The sequence below is a fragment of the Tenrec ecaudatus genome, chromosome 10, assembly GCF_050624435.1.
Source record: "Tenrec ecaudatus isolate mTenEca1 chromosome 10, mTenEca1.hap1, whole genome shotgun sequence".
Lineage (NCBI taxonomy): Eukaryota > Metazoa > Chordata > Mammalia > Afrosoricida > Tenrecidae > Tenrec > Tenrec ecaudatus.
The window spans coordinates 137,911,329-137,929,451 of record NC_134539.1 but is presented as its reverse complement, the minus strand read 5'-3'; the positions used below and the strand labels follow the sequence as shown (position 1 = coordinate 137,929,451).

Here is an 18,123-nt window from a genome sequence, read left to right as displayed (position 1 = left end):
GATGGTGGGGCTGGGGTGGCTCCCGCCGCCTGGCGGACTCCCACCCCACCCCGCCCCGCCCCGAGACCTGTGTGTGGAGGAGGCCGGCAAGATTCCTTCAGGTGATTCTGGGACTGTAAGAGCTCCTCTGGAAACTCCTGAAACCCCCCCACCCCACCCCCCACGAGTTCCCTAAATCCTCCCCATGACGCCAGCCAGCACACAGAGACGGCTCTGCCACTCTGCCTTTATTGGAAGAGCTCCCTCCCAGTCTGGGTGCAGCTGGCTCCGCCCTGCTCCAGGGAGGGGAGCAGCAGGACTTCCACTGCCGTTGAGTGGACTACAGACTGGGCACCGCACAGGACAGTCAGTTGTTGTATTTTTTTCTTTTATATATAAACAGAGAATTAAAAAATTAGAGTCCTATATAGAGTTTCTCTAGAGAGAGACTGCAACAAACAATATATATAAAGAATGTGACCTCCTGGGCAAGTGAAGCAGCGTCTCTGAGTGCAGGACAGGCCCCTCATGCATGGGGGCAGGGCCAGGCCTCGGGTCAGGCACGGAGCGAGCGAGAGCCTGTTGCATATCTTGAGAGCGGGTGGGAAAGCCGCGGGCTGGCTAGTCAGCATGTCTGTGTTCTCTAGCTTGCAGGGTTACTTAGGGCTTTGGCTGAAGCATGTGAAGCAGCGGAGGTGCTAAAGTGCTAAACTGAGGCCTCTTGGTCTCTGTGTGAAAAACAAAGGGGTGGGGGGAGTACAGCAGTGGGGCCCTCCCTCCCCCCCAGCTGAGTATAAGCAGATGGAAGATGCTCTGCAGGGCAGGGGGGAGGCTGGGAGATATGGTTTAGCAGCCTCCTCCCCCCAAGCCCTGTGCATCCCTGCAATCCCACACATCTGTCCCTGCTGAGATTGTATCTTTGAAGGGAGGGGGTTAATCTCCCCTACACTCTGTTATTGCTCCCTGGCAGCGGCTGGGACAGGGGTGGCAGGAAGGGCCTGCCTCAGCCCTATGCTGCTTCTCCTTTGGGGGGGTGGGGAGGGGGGAGCAGGTGGGCAGGGCATTGGTTTAGGCAGTGAGGCTCTGCCACTCCCTTTGGTCCCATCTGTAGCTCTGCCGACTGACCACCGCCTCAGGCAGAAGGGATATCCTCTAGATGGGCAGAGCCAGCTAAAAAGAGCCAAATGTCCCTGCCAGGGTGGGATGGAGGGAGGGTGGGGAAAGCCGGGGAAGATGGACTTGGTCCCCAAAGCCCTCCCCATTCATTCAGACCTGGATTCCTCCAGGATCTGGGGTAAATTCTGGTCCCGAGTGGCCGGGCCTAGGGTGGCGGGGGTGGGGGCGGGGGTGGGTGCAGGGGCCGGAGCTGATGGAGGGGCTGGGGCCTGGACAGAGCCTGCAGTCGGGAGGGGAGGCTTGCTGCCAGGCTGGTAGTCATGGGTGCCCTTGGGCTCGTTGGTGTGGTAGGAGCCCTTGTAGCGATGGTTTTGCAGGTAGAAGAGCACCAGCATCCCCACCAGTCCCAGCAGCAGGAAGGCCACCAAAACTGGAAGAGGAGCAGGAGGAACTCAGGACCCAGGTTGTGCGGCTTCGACCTACGTATAGACGTGAGCACACATCCTTCCATCCCGCTCAGGTGGGCAGCTACGCCTAGCCGTTTCTAAGTCCCTGGCGGGTCTGAGTTCCTGATCTACCGTACTATATTTCTGTAGCCCTGGTAGCCAGCCCAGTTCCTCACCTCTCCAGATGGGCAGCAACCCCCCCACCTCTTCTTCGTCCCTTACCTTACCTCTCGCCCCATTTTGATTCTGCACCTCAGTTTAATGCTCACAGCCCCCTCCGACGTGAATAGTTCCCAGGCTCTTAGTTGCACCCCATACTACCCTCAGGGGTGCCCAGCTCACCAGCAGGGACCGAGGGCTGCCCCTCAGCCCTGGGGTAAGGGCCAGGGAGGCAGTTTGCTACTCACAGCCTAAGAGTATGGCCACCCATCCATCGTCGTGGTAGTACGGGAAGTCTGTGGAGGGGAAGCACCCCCCCCGAGGTGAGGTCAGGCCCTTTATTTCCCTTCATCCCTCCCTCCCGCTCCTGTGTCCCAGGGATCTACCTGGGGGCAGGTACCAGGGATCAAGCTCAGGGGGCACCTCTGAGACAAGGCGTGGCATGGCACCACAGTTAGACTCTGACAGTTCTCCCTGGACTCGAAGGGCCTCGGCCAGCTCGGCAGTCATGGGTCGAGGGGTCCGGAAGTGGGTCTTGAGGGGAGCCACGTTGTTGAATCGAACACCAGACAGGCAGCCCGAGAAGCCTGGTGTGTTGTAGCGCTGGATCTCCGGGTCAATGATGCCGGTCTCTGAGGGAGCAACGGGCCCAGAAAAAAAGGGCTCGGGCCACTTCGGGAGCCCCCACGCCCTCGGGATCTGATCTGTAGGTCTCCCCCAGTTTTGCCGCCCACCTCCTGCCATTCACAGTCCATTGTTCCTCTAGTCTCCTCCAGGTCCCCAGGGCATCCTCTGCCGTTACCCCCCCCCAACACCTACCCACAGCTTACCCATCACACGCCCCAGATACAGGGCCTTTGGTGAATCCAGCTGACTGTCCACCAGCAGTGAGAACTTCTGTTCTGTCAGTGGGAAGTAGTCCACCTGAGGCGGGGGGGGGGGGGAAGTGTGCTGAGCAAGGGGGGGCTCGGGCTGACGCTCTTTCTGTGCCCACTGGTGCTGCCACTGCAGGCAGTCGGGTGCCAGCCCAGTCTGCAATCCGCAGGGCTGGGAAGTTTCTCGAAACAAAGTAGATTGGGGTCGCCGGTCTTGGCAGCCTGCTGGCTGGTGAGCTTGGGCAAGAACACCTGGCAGGTTGAGCCCGACCAAGAACCCCTCCTCAGCTCAGCGACTTGCCAGCTACTGCGGGGATCGCTGCACTGGACAAATCCTCGCTAGGTTCCTGGGTGCCCCACCCTAGACCCCCTAGACCGTGAGCTCAGGCCCAGGGCCCGCCGGCGCATACCTGGATGAACAGGGTGCGGTAGACCCTGGTGATGTTGACGCTGTGTGGCTGCCCGTCCGTCACCGGGCGGGTGGTCAGCTGGTACACATAGGGGCTGGTGCCCAGCTGATAGCGCAGCTGCAGGGTGCCTGCGGAGTGGGAGGAGAAAGCGGGACTCTCCTCCCAGCTCCCACCGCCCCCAGCTCCAAGAGCTCACTGGGGCACTGGTGGCGGGAACGGAGCCACAGTCCTGGGAAGGGAGGTGTGGGGGAAGGTGGCTGCGGGCAGGACCCTCACCGTCTTCCTTGATGAGCACCGCCATGTAGTCCCGTACAAAGGAGCTGACATAGAGCAGCACCGCAGGGGCCGAGCTGGTGCTGAAGCTGAAGGAGACTTCCTCTCCAGTCACGTTGTACACCGGGCCACGGTAACCGGGCACCGGCCGGCCCGGCCGCGGGTAATCCGGCAGGCGATAGCCGGGGCCGTGGTACCCAGGCACGTAACCTGGAGTGTCGTAGCCGGGCACATAGCCAGGCTCATAGCCCGGCACTGGCCGGCTCAGCATGTGGGAGAACTCCTGGGCCGCCGAGCGCAGTGCCGACTGCAGGTTGTAGCGCATCCAGGTGCCAGGCTCGAAGAAGCCCCCGATATCTGCGGGCGAGACCCGAGCCTACAGGGTCTCCCTCCCAATGCCAGAGCGGTCCCCACACCCCCACCCTCTAACACACACCCCTGTTGTTGCCACGGCGATTCGCTTTGAGTCCCTTGACGCTCCTCCCACTGAACAAAAGTTTAGATTCTTGAGAAACTTAGAGCGGTCGTCTAGACTGAGCGTGGTAACAAGTGCCCGGTACTGCTCGAATGTGACGGAACCACGGAAGGACAGGGTGTCTGTGCTAGCTCTCAATAACATGGTTTTGAAAGGAAAACAAAAAGGGGGAGATAATCTAATCCAACCCCTGCCTCTACAAGAGGGGAAACCGCGAACCCGAGATGGTTAGTGAGTGGCCCCAAGAAGCAGTAAGCAGAGAGCCTGATGCCAGGCCGTGTCCCTTCCACCAGTCATGTTTCCAAACAAGACCAAAGGTCTGCCCCTAAGGCAGTGGGTCTCAACTCTCCTCATGCTGCGACCCTTTCATACAGTGCCTCATGTGGTGGGGACCCCCAACCATAACATTATTTTTGTTGCTACTTGATCACTGTCATTTGCTACTGTGATGAATCGGGCCACCCCTGTGAAAGGGTCGTTTGACACCCCAAAGGGGTCAAGGCCCACAGGTTGAGAACCACTGCCCTAAAGCCATGTATGCCCCTCGTCTACAGGTCCCTTCCTACCACTAGCCAGTCTTGAGGACATCGGACTGGGTGTACGTGCTACGTAGAGCAAGACTCCTTAACCCACAACTGGGTACGTGTTACCAGGGCACAAAGATTATGAAGTGGGAAATGCCATGCATCCCGGGGCGGGCATGTTCACGAGGGTGGCAACAGGAGAGCAGGTGATGGGGGAGAGGGAAGAGCTTTTGCTGGCTCTTCTTGAGTTCTGCCCCCCCCCGCCCCCGGCATCCTTCCTCATCCCATCGACACCATTGGAGTGAGTGGCCCAACATCTTCCACTCCCTGACTCCCCAGCCCAAGGCATAGGCACCCAGGGGCAACTCTCAATTTCCCCACACTCCCTTTCACCCTCCCTCTCTGCCCACCCGCCCTGCATCCTGCTCCCTGGGGCCCTGTCCCAGCCGCCCCCCCCCCCCGCCCATTCACACTACTCACCGTGGTTGCAGTATGGCCCATCGAAGGCCGTGAGCTCACAGTCACATGTGTAATAGCTGTAACGCTCCACGCAGCGGCCCCCATGGAAACAGGGGAACCGAGGGTGGGCACAGCGGCCTGTGCAGTTGGGGGAGGTCCCCTCCGAGGCATTGGCACGGCCCTCCAGGTTCAGAGTCACGCCATTCAGACGCATGGCCCGCAAGCAGCCCACAAAGGGGCGCCGCTTCAGCTCTGCAGACCCTGGAAGGGAAGTTGAGACCCGGTGTAGAGCCAGAGACACGACTAGGAACTAGTGCGGGGCAGGCTCGCCGGTGGCCAGCTCACTTGAGTGTTGTGAAGTCACAAGAAGAGACATCGGAGCCAGGTGAAGGGTAAACTAGTGGTGGGGGTGCTGTTGTGTTTGAACAGCAGTTTAAACTGCTGAATACAAAGTTTATCATCCGAAATGTGTACACCCCCACCTAATTTACTAAAAAGCTGGGGTTGGGGCGTGGGCTGGGAAGGGAGCCGGGGGCATGGAAGGACTGGCTATGCATGATTCTAGGGACCAGAGAAGTAAGGGACGATGGTGGGAGGGTGGGGGGCACTGAATCTACGCTAAGGGACCTCGGGAAGCCAGGAGAGCAGCCTTGGGAGGGTGGGAAGGGAGAGGAGGCATCCGTGCTGCCCCTGGGGGGCCGCTCACCCACGTAGAGGGGCTGGTCATACTCCAGCCAGATGTAGGTCTGTGGGGGCATGGGCCGCAGCACCCAGGGCCGGTGGTCCACACGGAGCCGGGCCTGCTTCACGTTGATTTCTGCCCGGACCAGGTGCCACTCATCATCGTTGAACTCAAAGTCATCCGAGTGCACCGTCAGGTTCTCATCCCCGTTCCCCACGTCGAAGGCGAACACCACATCCCGGGACGCTGGGCAGGGGCGGGTGAAGGGGTGGGGGTGGGATCAGGCTGCCAAGATGCTTCGCGATTGATTCCTTGCTCAATGCACCCTCCCTTCCTCTCCTTGGCGCGCCTCGATTGGCCCTCTAGTTTGTCCACAGCTGGCACCAGACCCACTAACTGCTGAAAATCACAGGCTCTTGCTCTCTCCCCAAGGAGCAGATCCCAAGGGTGAATGTCCCAGGCCCCCATCTCGGGCTAGAGACAGAGCTCATCAGAGCTGGGGGAGACCTCAGGAGTCCCGCCTGCTCCATCACACACAAGGGGCCTAAAGTCTGCAGAGGCAAAGTGGGTGCCCAGGACCCCCAACGCTAGCCCTCAAGACAAAGCTAGCTCTCACAAGGCCAGCAGAGAGCAGCTGTGAATGCTGCCGAGTCTCACCAACCCCTCGTCAGATGGGGCCTTCTTACGTTGGAGGTTTTAGGGCACGGTTACGTGGGACATCGAGTTAACCGGTCCAGTATGGTTAGCACTTCTGGTCTATAAGTGCCTGGGGTCCTAAAAGCCTGTAAACAGCCCCCCAAGTCACAGCAGTGGCCTCCATGTGCTTGGAGCAACAGGAGAGTCAGGAATGGGGGAGCAATGGGATGAGTGGCGAATTACCTCAAGGAGCAACTACTGCCTCCTTTGCCAGGAGACGGAGGGAACTGGATAGTGCCCCGCTACCCGCTCTGAGCGTGTGCATTAGGGTCTACGGGAGAATACTGGTCACAGAGGGAAAACGCCCAACGGAATCCCCAATTCTGGAGTCACAGAGGGGAGATGAACTCCTAAAATTATCTCCCCAAGATCCACTTTAAATCAAAACACATCCCCTGAAGTCTTCTTCAAGCTGAACCACAGATTAGCTGCACACCAAGTAAAGAATGGGTGCCTGGGCGCTGTGCTCTTTTAAGAACGGCCTACACGGGAACACGTTGATAACAACTTGGAAGATTCAGTAACAGACATCGGGGCCGTGGCTTTGAGTTCAAGGGGGAGGATGAGTTGAAGAACTTCAGCGGTCAGTGTCGCTGACTCGTGCTGGTAGAAATTGTGGGATCAGTGTACGTTCTCAACAACAGCAGCAAATAAAATTTACAAGAAAAGAACAAGAGGTCGCCCCAGAATCCCTGGTCACCCAAAACCCTTTCTACGAGCCTCTCCCAAGGGCATCTGTCCTTGCCTTTCACCCCCGCCCCGCCCACCCCACAACTCCCCATAGCTCTCCCATCTTCCTCCCAGGGTCAGCCTGCTCACTGTTGAGTTCCACCCGCAGGTAGGGCCGGCGCCACTGACAGTAAGGGCCCGCTATATTCTCTAGGAAGACTCCAGAGGGGGCCGAGGTCCTGAAGTAGAAGGAGACGTCCAGGCTGTGGTTGGCACGGACTGGGGGGAAGCGCAGTGTGGCCCCCGTGTGGAAAGAGATGGTGTTCCAGGAGTTTCCTGCAATGCCAGGTGGAGGGAGACCTTGTCAGGAAGGCTAGGGGGCAGAGGGGTCTGGGAGCCTCAGCTGGGGTGGGGGAAGATTGAGGCAAGGAAGCTACAGCTGAGGGGAGGCTGGGAAGTAGAGTGGCTGGCAGCAACAGTGAGTCCTAGAGGACCCCCGTGGGTCAAGTGACCTAGATCTGGGCCTCCACGGAGAGGCAACCCCCAAGAGGGCACCCAGAAGGGGGGTGCCACTTACGGTCGCCGTAGCAGCGCAGAGGCCTCAGGAAGAACTGGGCTTCAGAATTGGAGCGGTTCGTATCCCCCACCACCAGCTGGGTGACGGGGAGATGGTCCACAAAGGTCAGCAGCCCCTTGTCAGTTCTCCTGTGGGGCGGGTGCAGTGGCTCAGGTCTGAGGTTCTCTGCCCCCACCCTCCCCGGACCCTGAAAGCCCTGCCCTGTGCCCTGCTCACCACTGGGGCTGGTCGGCATCGCAGTTGCAGTGTAGGGCCGGGTCCACGCAGCTCCGGTCCAGACCACAGGCGCAGCGCTGGATCCCAGGCTGGGAGCCTCCCCAGTAGAAGTGCTGCTCCTCATTTCGGCCAATCCAAAAGCTGTAGGGGTAGCCCCCTGTGCGGGAGAAGCAGGCCATTACCAGGCCCTCCGGGAGCCTCCAGCTCCCTCTTGTCCTTCCAAGCAGCCTAGACCCTGGCCTGCATCTCTGGCCCAGGGCTCCGGCTGGCCCCTCTTGGGTTCCTTCCCCCAGGCCCCCACCAGCCTCTTGTCCACCTGCCCCGCCTCGCCCTCCTGGACCCAGCCCTAACCTGCAGTGTTGAGCAGCCTGGAGTTGTAGCATGAGAACTCGATCCACTGCTCACAGTGCTGGGAAGCGTTGGCCAGAGCGCTGACCTCCTCCCAGGATGCGTTCCAGTACTGGACAGCGCCCAGGAAGGGGTGCTCCATGCTGGACCCCGACACCCGCGTCGTCCACAGCCTGTCGTGCCGCACCACTGTCCACGCTCGGTTCTCTAGGGGGAGAGCTTTGGCTGGAGAGGGGCATTGCACCCTGCCAACCTCCATCCTACAGACGTGACCAGCAGCCCAGCCCTGGGCCCTGGACACAGCAGGACAGAGAGGTGAGAGCTGGGATGGATCAGGAAGCTGGACTTTATCTGTAGGGCTAGGTGACAGAGGCGATGCTTACAAAATCCCTGTAGTCTCGCCACGGTGTCCCCTGACTGGCCCTGTCCACGCCTCTGTCCTGAACAGCCCGGCCCCTGCACTGCCTGGTCACCTGCCGCACCGTGCGTCAGAGCGGCTTACCTCGGATGTCACAGTAGACGACAAAGGGCTTCAGAGGGCCACTGCCATCAGGATCAATGGTGAAGTTTCCAGAAGTTTTCCCACTGAGCCGATAAGCCTCACAGGATTCCTTATACAAAGCTGAGCCAGGGTAGGGGGTGTGGAGCAGGTGGCGGTGGGGACAAGGCCATTCCAGAATGAGATCGATCAAAAGGCCAGCGGCACCACGTCCACCTCCCTTCTCCTGACCTCCCCAGTCCCCGACACCACACTCCACCCCTCTGGCTTACGCTGGTGGCAGGTCTCCCCCTTGTAGCCTGTCAGTTCACAGTAGCAGATGAAATCGTCCCAAGACTGGTAGCAGCGCCCGTCATGTTCACACATGTTGGGGTTGCACCTAGGGAAGGGGCCAGCCCCGAGGCAAGGGCCTGAGCGGAGGGGGGCTCTGCTCCACAAGCTTCCCCCTCTGCTCCTGGGAGCCCCAGAACCAATGGGACCCCTACCCCTCCTCAAAGAGCCAGGGACAAGACCAGAGGCCGGCCATTTCTTTGGCAGCCTGTCAAGTTCAAGTCCTGTGGTTCCTGTTTATCACATCCCCCCCAAGAGGGAAACTCGGGCCTGCTCCTCCTCCCTTCCACCTCCACTCCCCTAAGTCCCAGGACCCAACGCAGGTGCTTCCTTCCGATCCTGAACATGTGATCATTTGAAGGAAAGAAATGGGAGGTGAGAGTTCAAGACGGGGATGGTCTCCAGCTGGGAGACTGAGGAGCCAAGACAAAGGGGAAGGTAGTCAAGGGTGAGAGAAAACTCACTCCCCCAGGGGATGGTGGGGAGAGGACTTTGAAGGGGTCACCTTGTAGCCAGGGGACTTCTAGTTACCTGTCAGTGATGCCGCATGTGTCGAAGAGGACCTCGGCAAAGTGCCCGAGGCGCCGAAACTCCACCAGAGTCAGGTTGACCAGCTGGCCGTCGACCTTGAGCAGCTCCATGCAGCCGTGGAACGCAGTCTGGTTGGAGTGGCAACCCCACTGGCTGGCCGGCTTGGGACACCCTGGAACAAGCACCCTCATGAGACACCCCTCGAGGGAGACCCCAAGCATGAAGGAAGAGATGGGGCTCTGGCCCAAGTATGGACCACCTATGTGGACCACCAGGGCCAGAATGGGAAAGAAGCTTTGCTCCCAGCAAAATTCTCTATTTCGCTCCTTCCCCTTCCGAGTGGATCTGGGGGACAGTGGGGAGGGGGGACGGGGAGAGGCAAGGGAACTGGCCAGGTTGGTCCCCGTTTACCTCCAAAGAAGTATGAGGTCCCTGTTCGGATCAGTAGTGGGTAAGAGACCCTGACCTCTGACCCTTCCACATCGTCGATGCTGATGACGGCATGGTTTTCCTGTGCGGCAAAATTCACCTCATGCCAGAAGCCATCATTCAGACGGTACCCTGGACGGATGAGAAGGGAACACGGTGGGGGAGCAAGTGATCACAGACGAAGGGCGGCTTACAAGGGATAGCAGCCACCCCACCACGAGACCCCAACAGCAGTGTATGTGACATGGCCCCGTGGCTGCACGCATCACACGGAGAGGTGACGTCTCTGAGCATTTGTCTTCATCATCCACCCACAACCCCTGCGACCAACACAGGCTGCAAAGTCCCAAGCAAATACCCAGCACCTCCAGGGACCCGCTGACACTGAGGCGTTTCCGGACTCAGCCTTCTAGGGATTCTGGTCGCCTTTGCCCAGGCCAGACCTGCCTCCCAGCCCCCTCCAGCCACTCCCACCTTCCCCCCAGGTCAGAGGACTGCTTGCAGGCTCCTGCCCTTCCCTTCCAGTTTGCAGAGGCCTCTGATCCCGGCCTACCACCTCTACCCCTCTCTAGCTCCCTGGCACTGCCCGCTGCCCCCATCTCACCAGCTGCGAACTGAAGCTTCTTTCGACCCATCTGCGAGATGGACACGTTGACCTGCCCTTCACTGAGCATCAGCTCCACGTGGCCCAGCCCGTCCCCCAGGCTAGAGAACAGGAGCAGCCCGGTGAGGTCCCAGGTGCGGAAGCGGAAGGAGACTGCGAGGCGGCCCCGTCGGGGGAAGCCAGGCACTTGCACGAAGTTGTGAGGGCCTCCAAAGTTGATGGGGTGCGGAACTGGGTCCAGACACCGGAAGGCCACCTTACCCTGGGGGTGAAAGACAGGGCCAGCCAGCATCCGTCAGGCCCACCAGCCGGTGACCCTGGCTCTGGGCCTTGCAGCTGCCAGTGCCTTGGCTCAGCACTCAATGTCCCCACCGGTCAAGACCCTCCCAGCCACCCCTTCTGTGAGGGAGGAGGCAGGACCCTCCACCTGAACCTTCCCTCTTGGACACATCTGTCCAGCTGTGAAAAGGTTTCTCAACCAAGTTGGCTTGCTCATGGGTGACCCCTCCTGCCCTCCCCTTCAGAGTCCAGAAGTGATTTAGGGCCAGGGACTCAGCTGTCAGCAATTCCCAGTGGGGATGGGGTGAGGATGCAGGCTGCAGTGTCTTGGGTTCAAGGGCTGACTTAGCCAGGCCACACAGCCTATGGCCCAGGCCTGGCCATGCTCCTCCGGACTCCAATTTGCCCACCTATTACCTAGCAGGTGGCAGCCGGGATATTCCACCACTTGGGCACCTATCCCGCGGTGGGGAAAGGGGCCCCTGATGTTTATACCATGCTCTTCCAACTCTGCTCCCCAAGCAGCTTGGGGGGGTCCCTTCCTCCCAGGTCCTCGGCACACTGACCTCAAAGGTGATCCGAGAGTGGCGCCGCACGGCCAAGTCGGCGATGTTGACGCGGTTGAAGATGACATTCTCTATGCAGCCGCGGAAATTATGCCGATAGCCGAGGTTCTTGTGCGCCGCGCCCACCAGGCCTCCGATGAATATCTGTGGGCAGGGTGGGCCGTGAGCTCTCACACCCACCCACCTACCCACCCACCCACCCAGCCCACAGTGACTGGAAACAGGTTTCCCAGTCACCTGTATTACAACCAAGAGCTCAGCCCCAGGCCTGGGGGCAGGTGCTGTGTCCACCACAAACAGGCCGCACACCCCTGAACGCCCCCCTAGCACGCTTGTCTAGCGTGCTTCCAACTGGGGCCAGGGTCTTCCCGACTCCACCGAGATGTGGGAGGACTCCAGGGGCCAGCCTTCTCACCTGCTCGGATCCCGGATGCCCAGCCTCATCCCAGGAGTTCTGAGACGGTAGCACCCTGGAATTTGAAGGCTAACAGCAACGACAAGCAGGGGTCTCGCTGGTGAGCAGGCTGGCCAGCTCCTTGGAAAATCTAGGGACTCCCGGCAAGAGCAGGTACTGCCCGCCGTGCCGCTGCGGCACCTGCCCAGCTTACCTCGTTGTCCAGGTTTAGCCTCTCGAAGTCGCCGTTGAGCACAAAGCGCTGCACGTAGCCATCCAGGGTGAAGTTGGCATCGCGGCCGAATCGGTCCACACGCACGTAGTGCCAGTGCTGGTCATTGAGGACCCCTCCAGCGGTCATGGTCGTGTGCCCTGGCCTCGGCTGGGTGGGGCTGCTGCCTGAGGGTGGGGTGGGGCAGGGTCCAACCTTGAGCCCCAAGGACCCCCAGCGTGCCTGACAAGGCAGTCAGGGCGCCCCACCACTGGGGCTATTTGACCTCTTAGAGCCTCCGGGTTTCCTATCTGCATGCTAGATGGAGCTCGCTAGCTACATCTCCAGGCTGGTAGGAGCAAATAGAGCTTTGGGTGTGACAAGGACACTGAGGAAAGGAAGGCTCAGGGAGCGCTTCGTCCCAGGTCACAGGCCCAGTGGGTGGCAAAGCCTGGAACCCAGATGACTTGACTTTGCTCTCCAGGCAAAGGGTCCCCGCAGGGCAGGGTGGAGGAGCTCACCCAGGCTCATGTGCAGCAGCAGCTGGGCCCCCTGCAGCTCCAGCGTCACGTAGTCGCCCTGGGCGCTCTCCGTGTGCAGGAGGAGCCCGTCCTTCTCCTCCGTCTTGAAGCTGAAGGCGAACACGTCCCACAGGCTCCGGCTGGTCCCTCGCGGGAAGCGGTACGAGATGGCGTCGTCGCCGTCAAAATAGAGCACGTCGGACTCTGCGTGTGTCAGGAGATTGTGGGTTACGAGGACACGGCCGCCGCCGCCGCCCCGGACGCCGCCGCCCAGGACGCCGCTTACTGTAGGGGCAGCCGTAGAGGCCGAGCCGCAGGCCGATCTTGCCGCGCGGGTTCCAGGCCAGCGGCACGATGCGGATGTAGCGCGCGGTGAAATGGTAATGCAGGTCGTGGCGCACCACAGCCGACTCGTTCACGTTCCCGAAGAAGGTCTGCAGGGAGAGGGGAGGGGTGACGCCCCAGACCCCCCGCGGCTCCATCTCCCCACGGTCCCCACCTTGACTTTGGGGAGGGCAAACGCTGCCTTCGTGACCTTGGGAACAGGTTCCCTAGCTGAACGTGCCCTCTCCCACTGGCCTATCTTTTTCTCAAGCGCCATGGTAACGACCCTTCCTTCCTGAAGCTCTGATTGAAAAAAGGAAAGAACAGAGAAACCTCCCTGCCATCCAGTCTGCCACCAGTATAGCGACCCTATAGGGAAGGGTAGATCTGCCCCCCCCCCCAGCTTCCTAGACTGTAACTCTTCACCGGAGTCAAAAGCCCTACCTATTCCCACAGAGCAGCTGGTGGTTTTGAACTGCTGACCTCGTGGTTAGCAGCCCAACCACTAGCCGCTGGGGGGCTCTGTACGTTTATTAAATGCTTTGGGCGTGGGCTGTCCTGCACATGCATACAAGGTGACCTGACAGCCATGCTGTCCTGAGTCCCCAGAATGGTGGCAAGTGTACCTCGTCTGTGAACTAACCACCCCCACCCTTGCCCGATCGAGCCCCAGGGGACGCCCCAGGAGTTCCAGCAAACTACCGCGTTATGGCCTCGCTGGTAAAACGGAGTCCAGCTGTCCACGCGGTCTCCGTAAAGTAGCATGTAGCGTGTGACCCAATCCCACGAGTTATAGGAGCCCTGCGTGGCCACAGCCCGGATCCGGTGCTTCGTCATTAGATCTATCTGGAGCCAGGGATTTGGATCCTTGATCTGGGGTGACCATCCACTTATGCCTGCAGAAGGACAAGGGCTTTCACCGTTGGCATGCTGCCCTTCCCCAGCCCTTGGAAGCGCCCCCACCCCTGACCCCGGACCCCGCCGCAGGGTGCACCTGCTCACCGTGCAACCGAGCGAAGCGAGGCGCTGTGAAGAGCCCATAGTAGGAAGAAGCACCCAGTGAACGCCAGTAAAGGGGCCCCACCAGCTCTTCATCACAGCCATCTGGGGTCGGAGGGGTGGGGAAATGGACACTATGGTCAGAACGGCCACTCCCAGGCCTCCCCAAAGCTCAGCCCACTAAGACAGCCAGAGTTCCCTCTTCTCAGACTCCCAGGGGAAAGGCCAGGCCCCACCTAAAAAAAACAGTCACACACACGGGGGACGAGGGGCTGCCTTCTCCTCCAGGGGAATTCCCAGACTAGCCCTGCGGACCTAACCTCTAGTCCCTTCCCTGCTCAGTTCCTGCCCTTGGGGAGCCAGGGGGTTTTACTGCCCTAAACCCAATGCCGAAGGTCAGCATACACCATTTCAGGCCCGGCCTTAAGGGCGGTCCCACTCACTAGCCCCCAAACCCTCCCTTGCCAGCTCCAATTCAGGCCTTGGTCCCCGTCACCAGCCAGCACTGTCACCAGCGTCTGCTTACATGCCACAAAACCCAGACCCAGACCCAAACCCTAGCCCCCGGGGCCAGCTCCAGAGGCCAATCCAGACCCTGGCAAAGCCTTAAACCTAGCCCGGGTCATCCCTAACTGGACCGTTCTCCCGCGGCAGCCCGGCCCCACGTCCCCGCCCTGCCGGACTCCATCCTCCGCTGGAAGCCCAGCCCTAGCCCGGCTGCGCGCGCCAGCCAGCCTCAGAGCTGCATTGCGGAGCGCGGGGGAGAGGCTGGAAAGGATGAGAAGGAGCGGGCGCGCGCCTGCCGGGAAGGGGCCCGCGACCACCCCGCCGCAATGCGGTGCGGGATCCGCCCTGCAGGCTCTGTGCTCCCTGGTCCGTCCTCGCCTGTATCCGAGTCCCGCACTCACAGTAGCCCCAGCCCTGGGCTCCGGAGACCGTAGCGAGCAGGATGCAGAAGAGCCGGAGGTGCATCGTGCGGAGCTGACAGTCCCCGGCGCAGGCGGCCGCCTCCCTGCGCCGGCTCCGGCTCCGGCTCCCAGCTTTTCCCTGGGGGTTAGCGGCGGGCCCGGCCGAGGTCTCTCCTCCTTCCCCTGCCTCCCTCCTCCCTTCGCTCTTCCCTCAACCTTCTCTCTCTCTCTCTCCTGGGTCTCCTCTCTCCTCTCCTTTCCACCTTCTCACCTCCCCCAGTCAGCACCCCCACACCCCAGCCTCTCTCTCCTGGCACGCGCGCTTTCCCGGACCCCGCGCAAGCGCGCGCCTCAGCCCAGCCTCGAAAGGGCGGGGGTAGAGAGCTTCATTAGCGGACCAACATCCCATGTAGCCCTAGACTGTCACGGGGCTGGGCCAACATCAGGGAGACAAGGGCTGGGTGGTCTTAATAAATTCCGGCAAAGAGAATGGGGTGGAGGAGGAAGAGGGGCGCGGGGGCGGCGGGGAGAATGGTGTCTGGAAATAGGAAGAAAGGTAAGTAAAATTTAACCATTTCTGAAGGCAATCGATGCCCTAGGGCCAGTGCCTGAGCACCCTCTCCTAACTGTGGATCAGCATTTTTACCTTACTCCACCTTGCAGAGGGGGAGAAAAATTATAGAAAAGGAAGAAGAAGCTCAGAGAGGTCAAGAAACTTACTCAAGATCACACAGCTAGTTAGCTGCGAATAATTATTCCAAAGCTCTCCCCAAGCTCCACAATGGGCAGGGTAGAAAGAAGTTCTCCAGGTGCAAAGTTCGGTACAGTGGGTCCACAGATTCTAATCCCCACCTCCCTCTACAGATCCTAATCCCCACCGCCCCCTTGGCCCCTCTCCCCGCCCCTTCCTTCCTGTCTCTAGTTTAACTTCTCCCACCTGTGACTACACTTCAGAAACCCGTGTAGCAAGAGATGAAGACTGAGCCCACAGAGCAGGTGGGAATTGGGCAAGGTTTAGGGTGGGCAGGGGTGGTTAGAGAGAGGGAGGGCAAGGTGATGGAATTTTCCACCTGGCTATTGGGGTGCAGAGGGCTAAGGCTCTAACCTGTGGTTTATTCTGGTGGGGACCCTCAGATGGATGGGGCTGGTAGTGTAAGGTTGCGGGGATGGGGGGGGGCAGAGGGAGGAAGAGGCTCAGGGAAAAAAGTGAATATAGAGACCAAGACCCCAAGTGAGCCCCAACCATTGGCTGGACTGGAGTAAGGGGTGCGGCGGATTGGAAGGGGGTAAGGGAAAGAAGGCAAGCAGAAACCCTTTCCAGACCAAGTAGGGTCAGCTTCGGAAGCAAAGACTGCACGGGTAAGTCTCTCCAGGAGAGGGCACTGCAGAGGAACCGAAGCTCAAAGATTTATTAATAACACCAGCACTTTCCACGATGGAAAGCAAATCCTTCACATTCACAATCATCCTTGTTTCAAACAATCGGGAGTTTACATATTAGGAAGTTGAGGTCCGAAAAAGGGCAATTTCCTTGCTCACGGTCACTCTGGAGGTTGGAGGCAGAGGCAGGATGGGGTGCACGGGAAGCCCAGGTCTTGAGGCGTAAGGCAAGATTTGGGGAAGTTTCTTTCTTATCTCTTCTGTGGCTGGAGCTGTTCCAACCCCATTTTGGAGGTGTGGGGGCGGGGACGGGCAGGGAGAAGTGTGAGGACAGGTGTCTCATCTCATCTCTCCTCTTGACCTCCCCAGGACTCCTGGGGACCCTACTCTGGGGATGATAACGAGGCATATTCCTCTGAGCCGCTGCCTGAGCTCTGCTACAAGGCAGATGTCCAGGCTTTCAGCAGGGCCTTCCAACCCAGTGCCTCCCTGACGGTGGCTGCGCTGGGTCTAGCAGGCAATGGCTTGGTTCTGGCCACCCACCTGGCGGCCCGTCGGGAGGCCCGCTCGCCCACTTCAGCCCACCTACTCCAGCTGGCTCTGGCCGACTTCCTGCTGGCATTGACCCTGCCCTTTGCCGCGGCAGGAGCTCTGCAGGGCTGGAACCTGGGCAGTGCCACCTGCCGTGCCATCTCGGGCCTCTACTCAGCTTCCTTCCACGCCGGCTTCCTCTTCCTGGCCTGTATCAGCGCCGACCGCTACTTGGCCATTGCGCGAGCCCTCCCAGCCAGGCCGCGGCTCTCGGTTCCAGGCCGAGCGCACCTGGTCTCAGGCGTCGTGTGGCTGCTGTCACTGCTCTTGGCGCTGCCCGCGCTCCTTTACAGCCAGGACGCGCGGCGCGAAGGCCTGCGGCACTGCCGCCTCATCTTCCCCGAGGGTCTCACGCAGACGGTGAAGGGGGCAAGTGCGGTGGCGCAGGTGGTCCTGGGCTTCGCGCTGCCGCTGGGCGTCATGGCGGCCTGCTACGCGCTCCTGGGCCGCACGCTGCTGGCCGCCAGGGGGCCCGAGCGCCGGCGCGCGCTGCGCGTCGTGGTGGCCCTGGTGGCGGCCTTCGTGGTGCTGCAGCTGCCCTACAGCCTCGCCCTGCTGCTGGACACCGCCGACCTGCTAACCGCCCGCGAGCGGAGCTGCTCGGCGAGCAAGCGCAAGGACCTAGCTCTGTTGGTGACCGGCGGCTTGGCCCTGGCCCGCTGCTGCCTGAACCCGGTGCTCTACGCCTTTCTGGGGCTGCGTTTCCGCCAAGACCTCCGGAGGCTGCTGCGGGGTGGGGGCTGCAGTCCAGAGTCTCCCCCCGGAGGTCGCTGCCCCTGCGGGCCCCGCCTGTCTTCCTGCTCGGCTCCCACTGAGACCCACAGTCTCTCCTTCTAGGTCCCAGAGCGGGAACCTAGAGGAGGGGGCGCCCCCACCCCCCAAACGATTCCTGGGGAGGGAGTGGGAAAGGGGAGTAGGTGGGAGAACACTGCGCCAGAGGTAGGGACCTGTGCCCTGACACATTAAATTGATAACATGAAAATGAGATGCAAGCCAACAACTGTTACTATTTTTGCGTCACGGAGTTGGAAGTGATTTGTCGCAGGGCAGAGCTGGTGGGTGACCCCTCCCTCCCGCTCCGTTCTGAGTGGAAGCCGCCAAGAGCCGGGGTGGGGGTGGGGTACTGCTGAGCCGGTTAAAGTTCCAGGCACTGACACCCCTCCACCTTCGCTGCCTCCGACAGAGGTGCGGCGGGAAAGCTGCCAGGCGGGGAGGGGCGGACGTTCCTCCTGAAAAAGAGGGTAGCTTTCCAACAACCAGAGCTAGCCAGTCATGGCTGCCTTAGGAAAGAACCCAGTTCCTGGCCTCTGGAATGTTCAGGCACAGGCTTCGGGGACTGTGTGTGCCTGGAAGGGGGGTGCGGGGGGAGGGTGGACGTTTGGATTGGATTCCCTTTTTTTTTTTATTACCATTTTGCAATCACTTCTGAGATTCTGCGATGGGAAAAAAAAGGAATGTTCAAAGTTGAGCTGAAGTTCTTCTCCATGGAGCAAAAACCAGACAAGCAGGGAATTGTAATTTGCACATTTCCAACCGTTCTTGTCACAGTTCTTGTCATTGGCTGGGAGTACAGTGGGAGGGGGGTGGAATCAGAGGAAATACAGGAGAAGGGGAGGTTAGACGTCGGAAAGCCCTTCCCTACAAACAATGACA

At 60.3% G+C, this 18,123-nt stretch overlaps 2 protein-coding genes across 2 annotated transcripts; one reads left to right on the top strand and one right to left on the bottom strand.

Annotated features, from left to right (window-relative positions):
* Positions 1–221: 221 nt before the first annotated feature.
* Positions 222–14,717, bottom strand: CNTNAP1 (contactin associated protein 1). Its single transcript, XM_075559375.1, has 24 exons — positions 14,500–14,717; positions 13,595–13,696; positions 13,295–13,488; positions 12,555–12,702; positions 12,269–12,472; positions 11,751–11,935; positions 11,143–11,286; positions 10,298–10,559; positions 9,676–9,825; positions 9,265–9,436; positions 8,676–8,782; positions 8,407–8,526; positions 7,908–8,111; positions 7,557–7,713; positions 7,341–7,468; positions 6,914–7,099; positions 5,423–5,644; positions 4,738–4,977; positions 3,262–3,615; positions 2,986–3,113; positions 2,531–2,624; positions 2,087–2,332; positions 1,949–1,996; positions 222–1,525 (listed from the first exon to the last, which is right to left on the bottom strand). The coding sequence occupies exons 1-24, from the start codon at positions 14,561–14,563 to the stop codon at positions 1,242–1,244; spliced, it is 4,143 nt and encodes a 1,380-aa protein (XP_075415490.1). The 5' UTR covers positions 14,564–14,717; the 3' UTR covers positions 222–1,241.
* Positions 14,718–15,471: 754 nt separating this feature from the next.
* Positions 15,472–17,307, top strand: CCR10 (C-C motif chemokine receptor 10). Its single transcript, XM_075561869.1, has 2 exons — positions 15,472–15,495; positions 16,249–17,307. The coding sequence occupies exons 1-2, from the start codon at positions 15,472–15,474 to the stop codon at positions 17,305–17,307; spliced, it is 1,083 nt and encodes a 360-aa protein (XP_075417984.1).
* Positions 17,308–18,123: the final 816 nt, after the last annotated feature.

What these genes read in the sequence shown, in the direction of transcription:
- CCR10 (XM_075561869.1), top strand. Translation starts at nt 15,472, where the DNA reads ATGAAGACTGAGCCCACAGAGCAG. An exon ending in AGACTGAGCCCACAGAGCAG is followed by an intron (nt 15,496 to 16,248) that starts GTGGGAATTGGG and finishes TGACCTCCCCAG; the next exon opens with GACTCCTGGGGACCCTACTC.
- CNTNAP1 (XM_075559375.1), bottom strand. Translation starts at nt 14,563, where the DNA reads ATGCACCTCCGGCTCTTCTGCATCCTGCTCGCTACGGTCTCCGGAGCC. An exon ending in CAGGCTGCTCAACACTGCAG is followed by an intron (nt 7,714 to 7,907) that starts GTTAGGGCTGGG and finishes TCTCCCGCACAG; the next exon opens with GGGGCTACCCCTACAGCTTT. An exon ending in GGTGGCCATACTCTTAGGCT is followed by an intron (nt 1,526 to 1,948) that starts GTGAGTAGCAAA and finishes CTCCTCTTCCAG; the next exon opens with TTTTGGTGGCCTTCCTGCTG.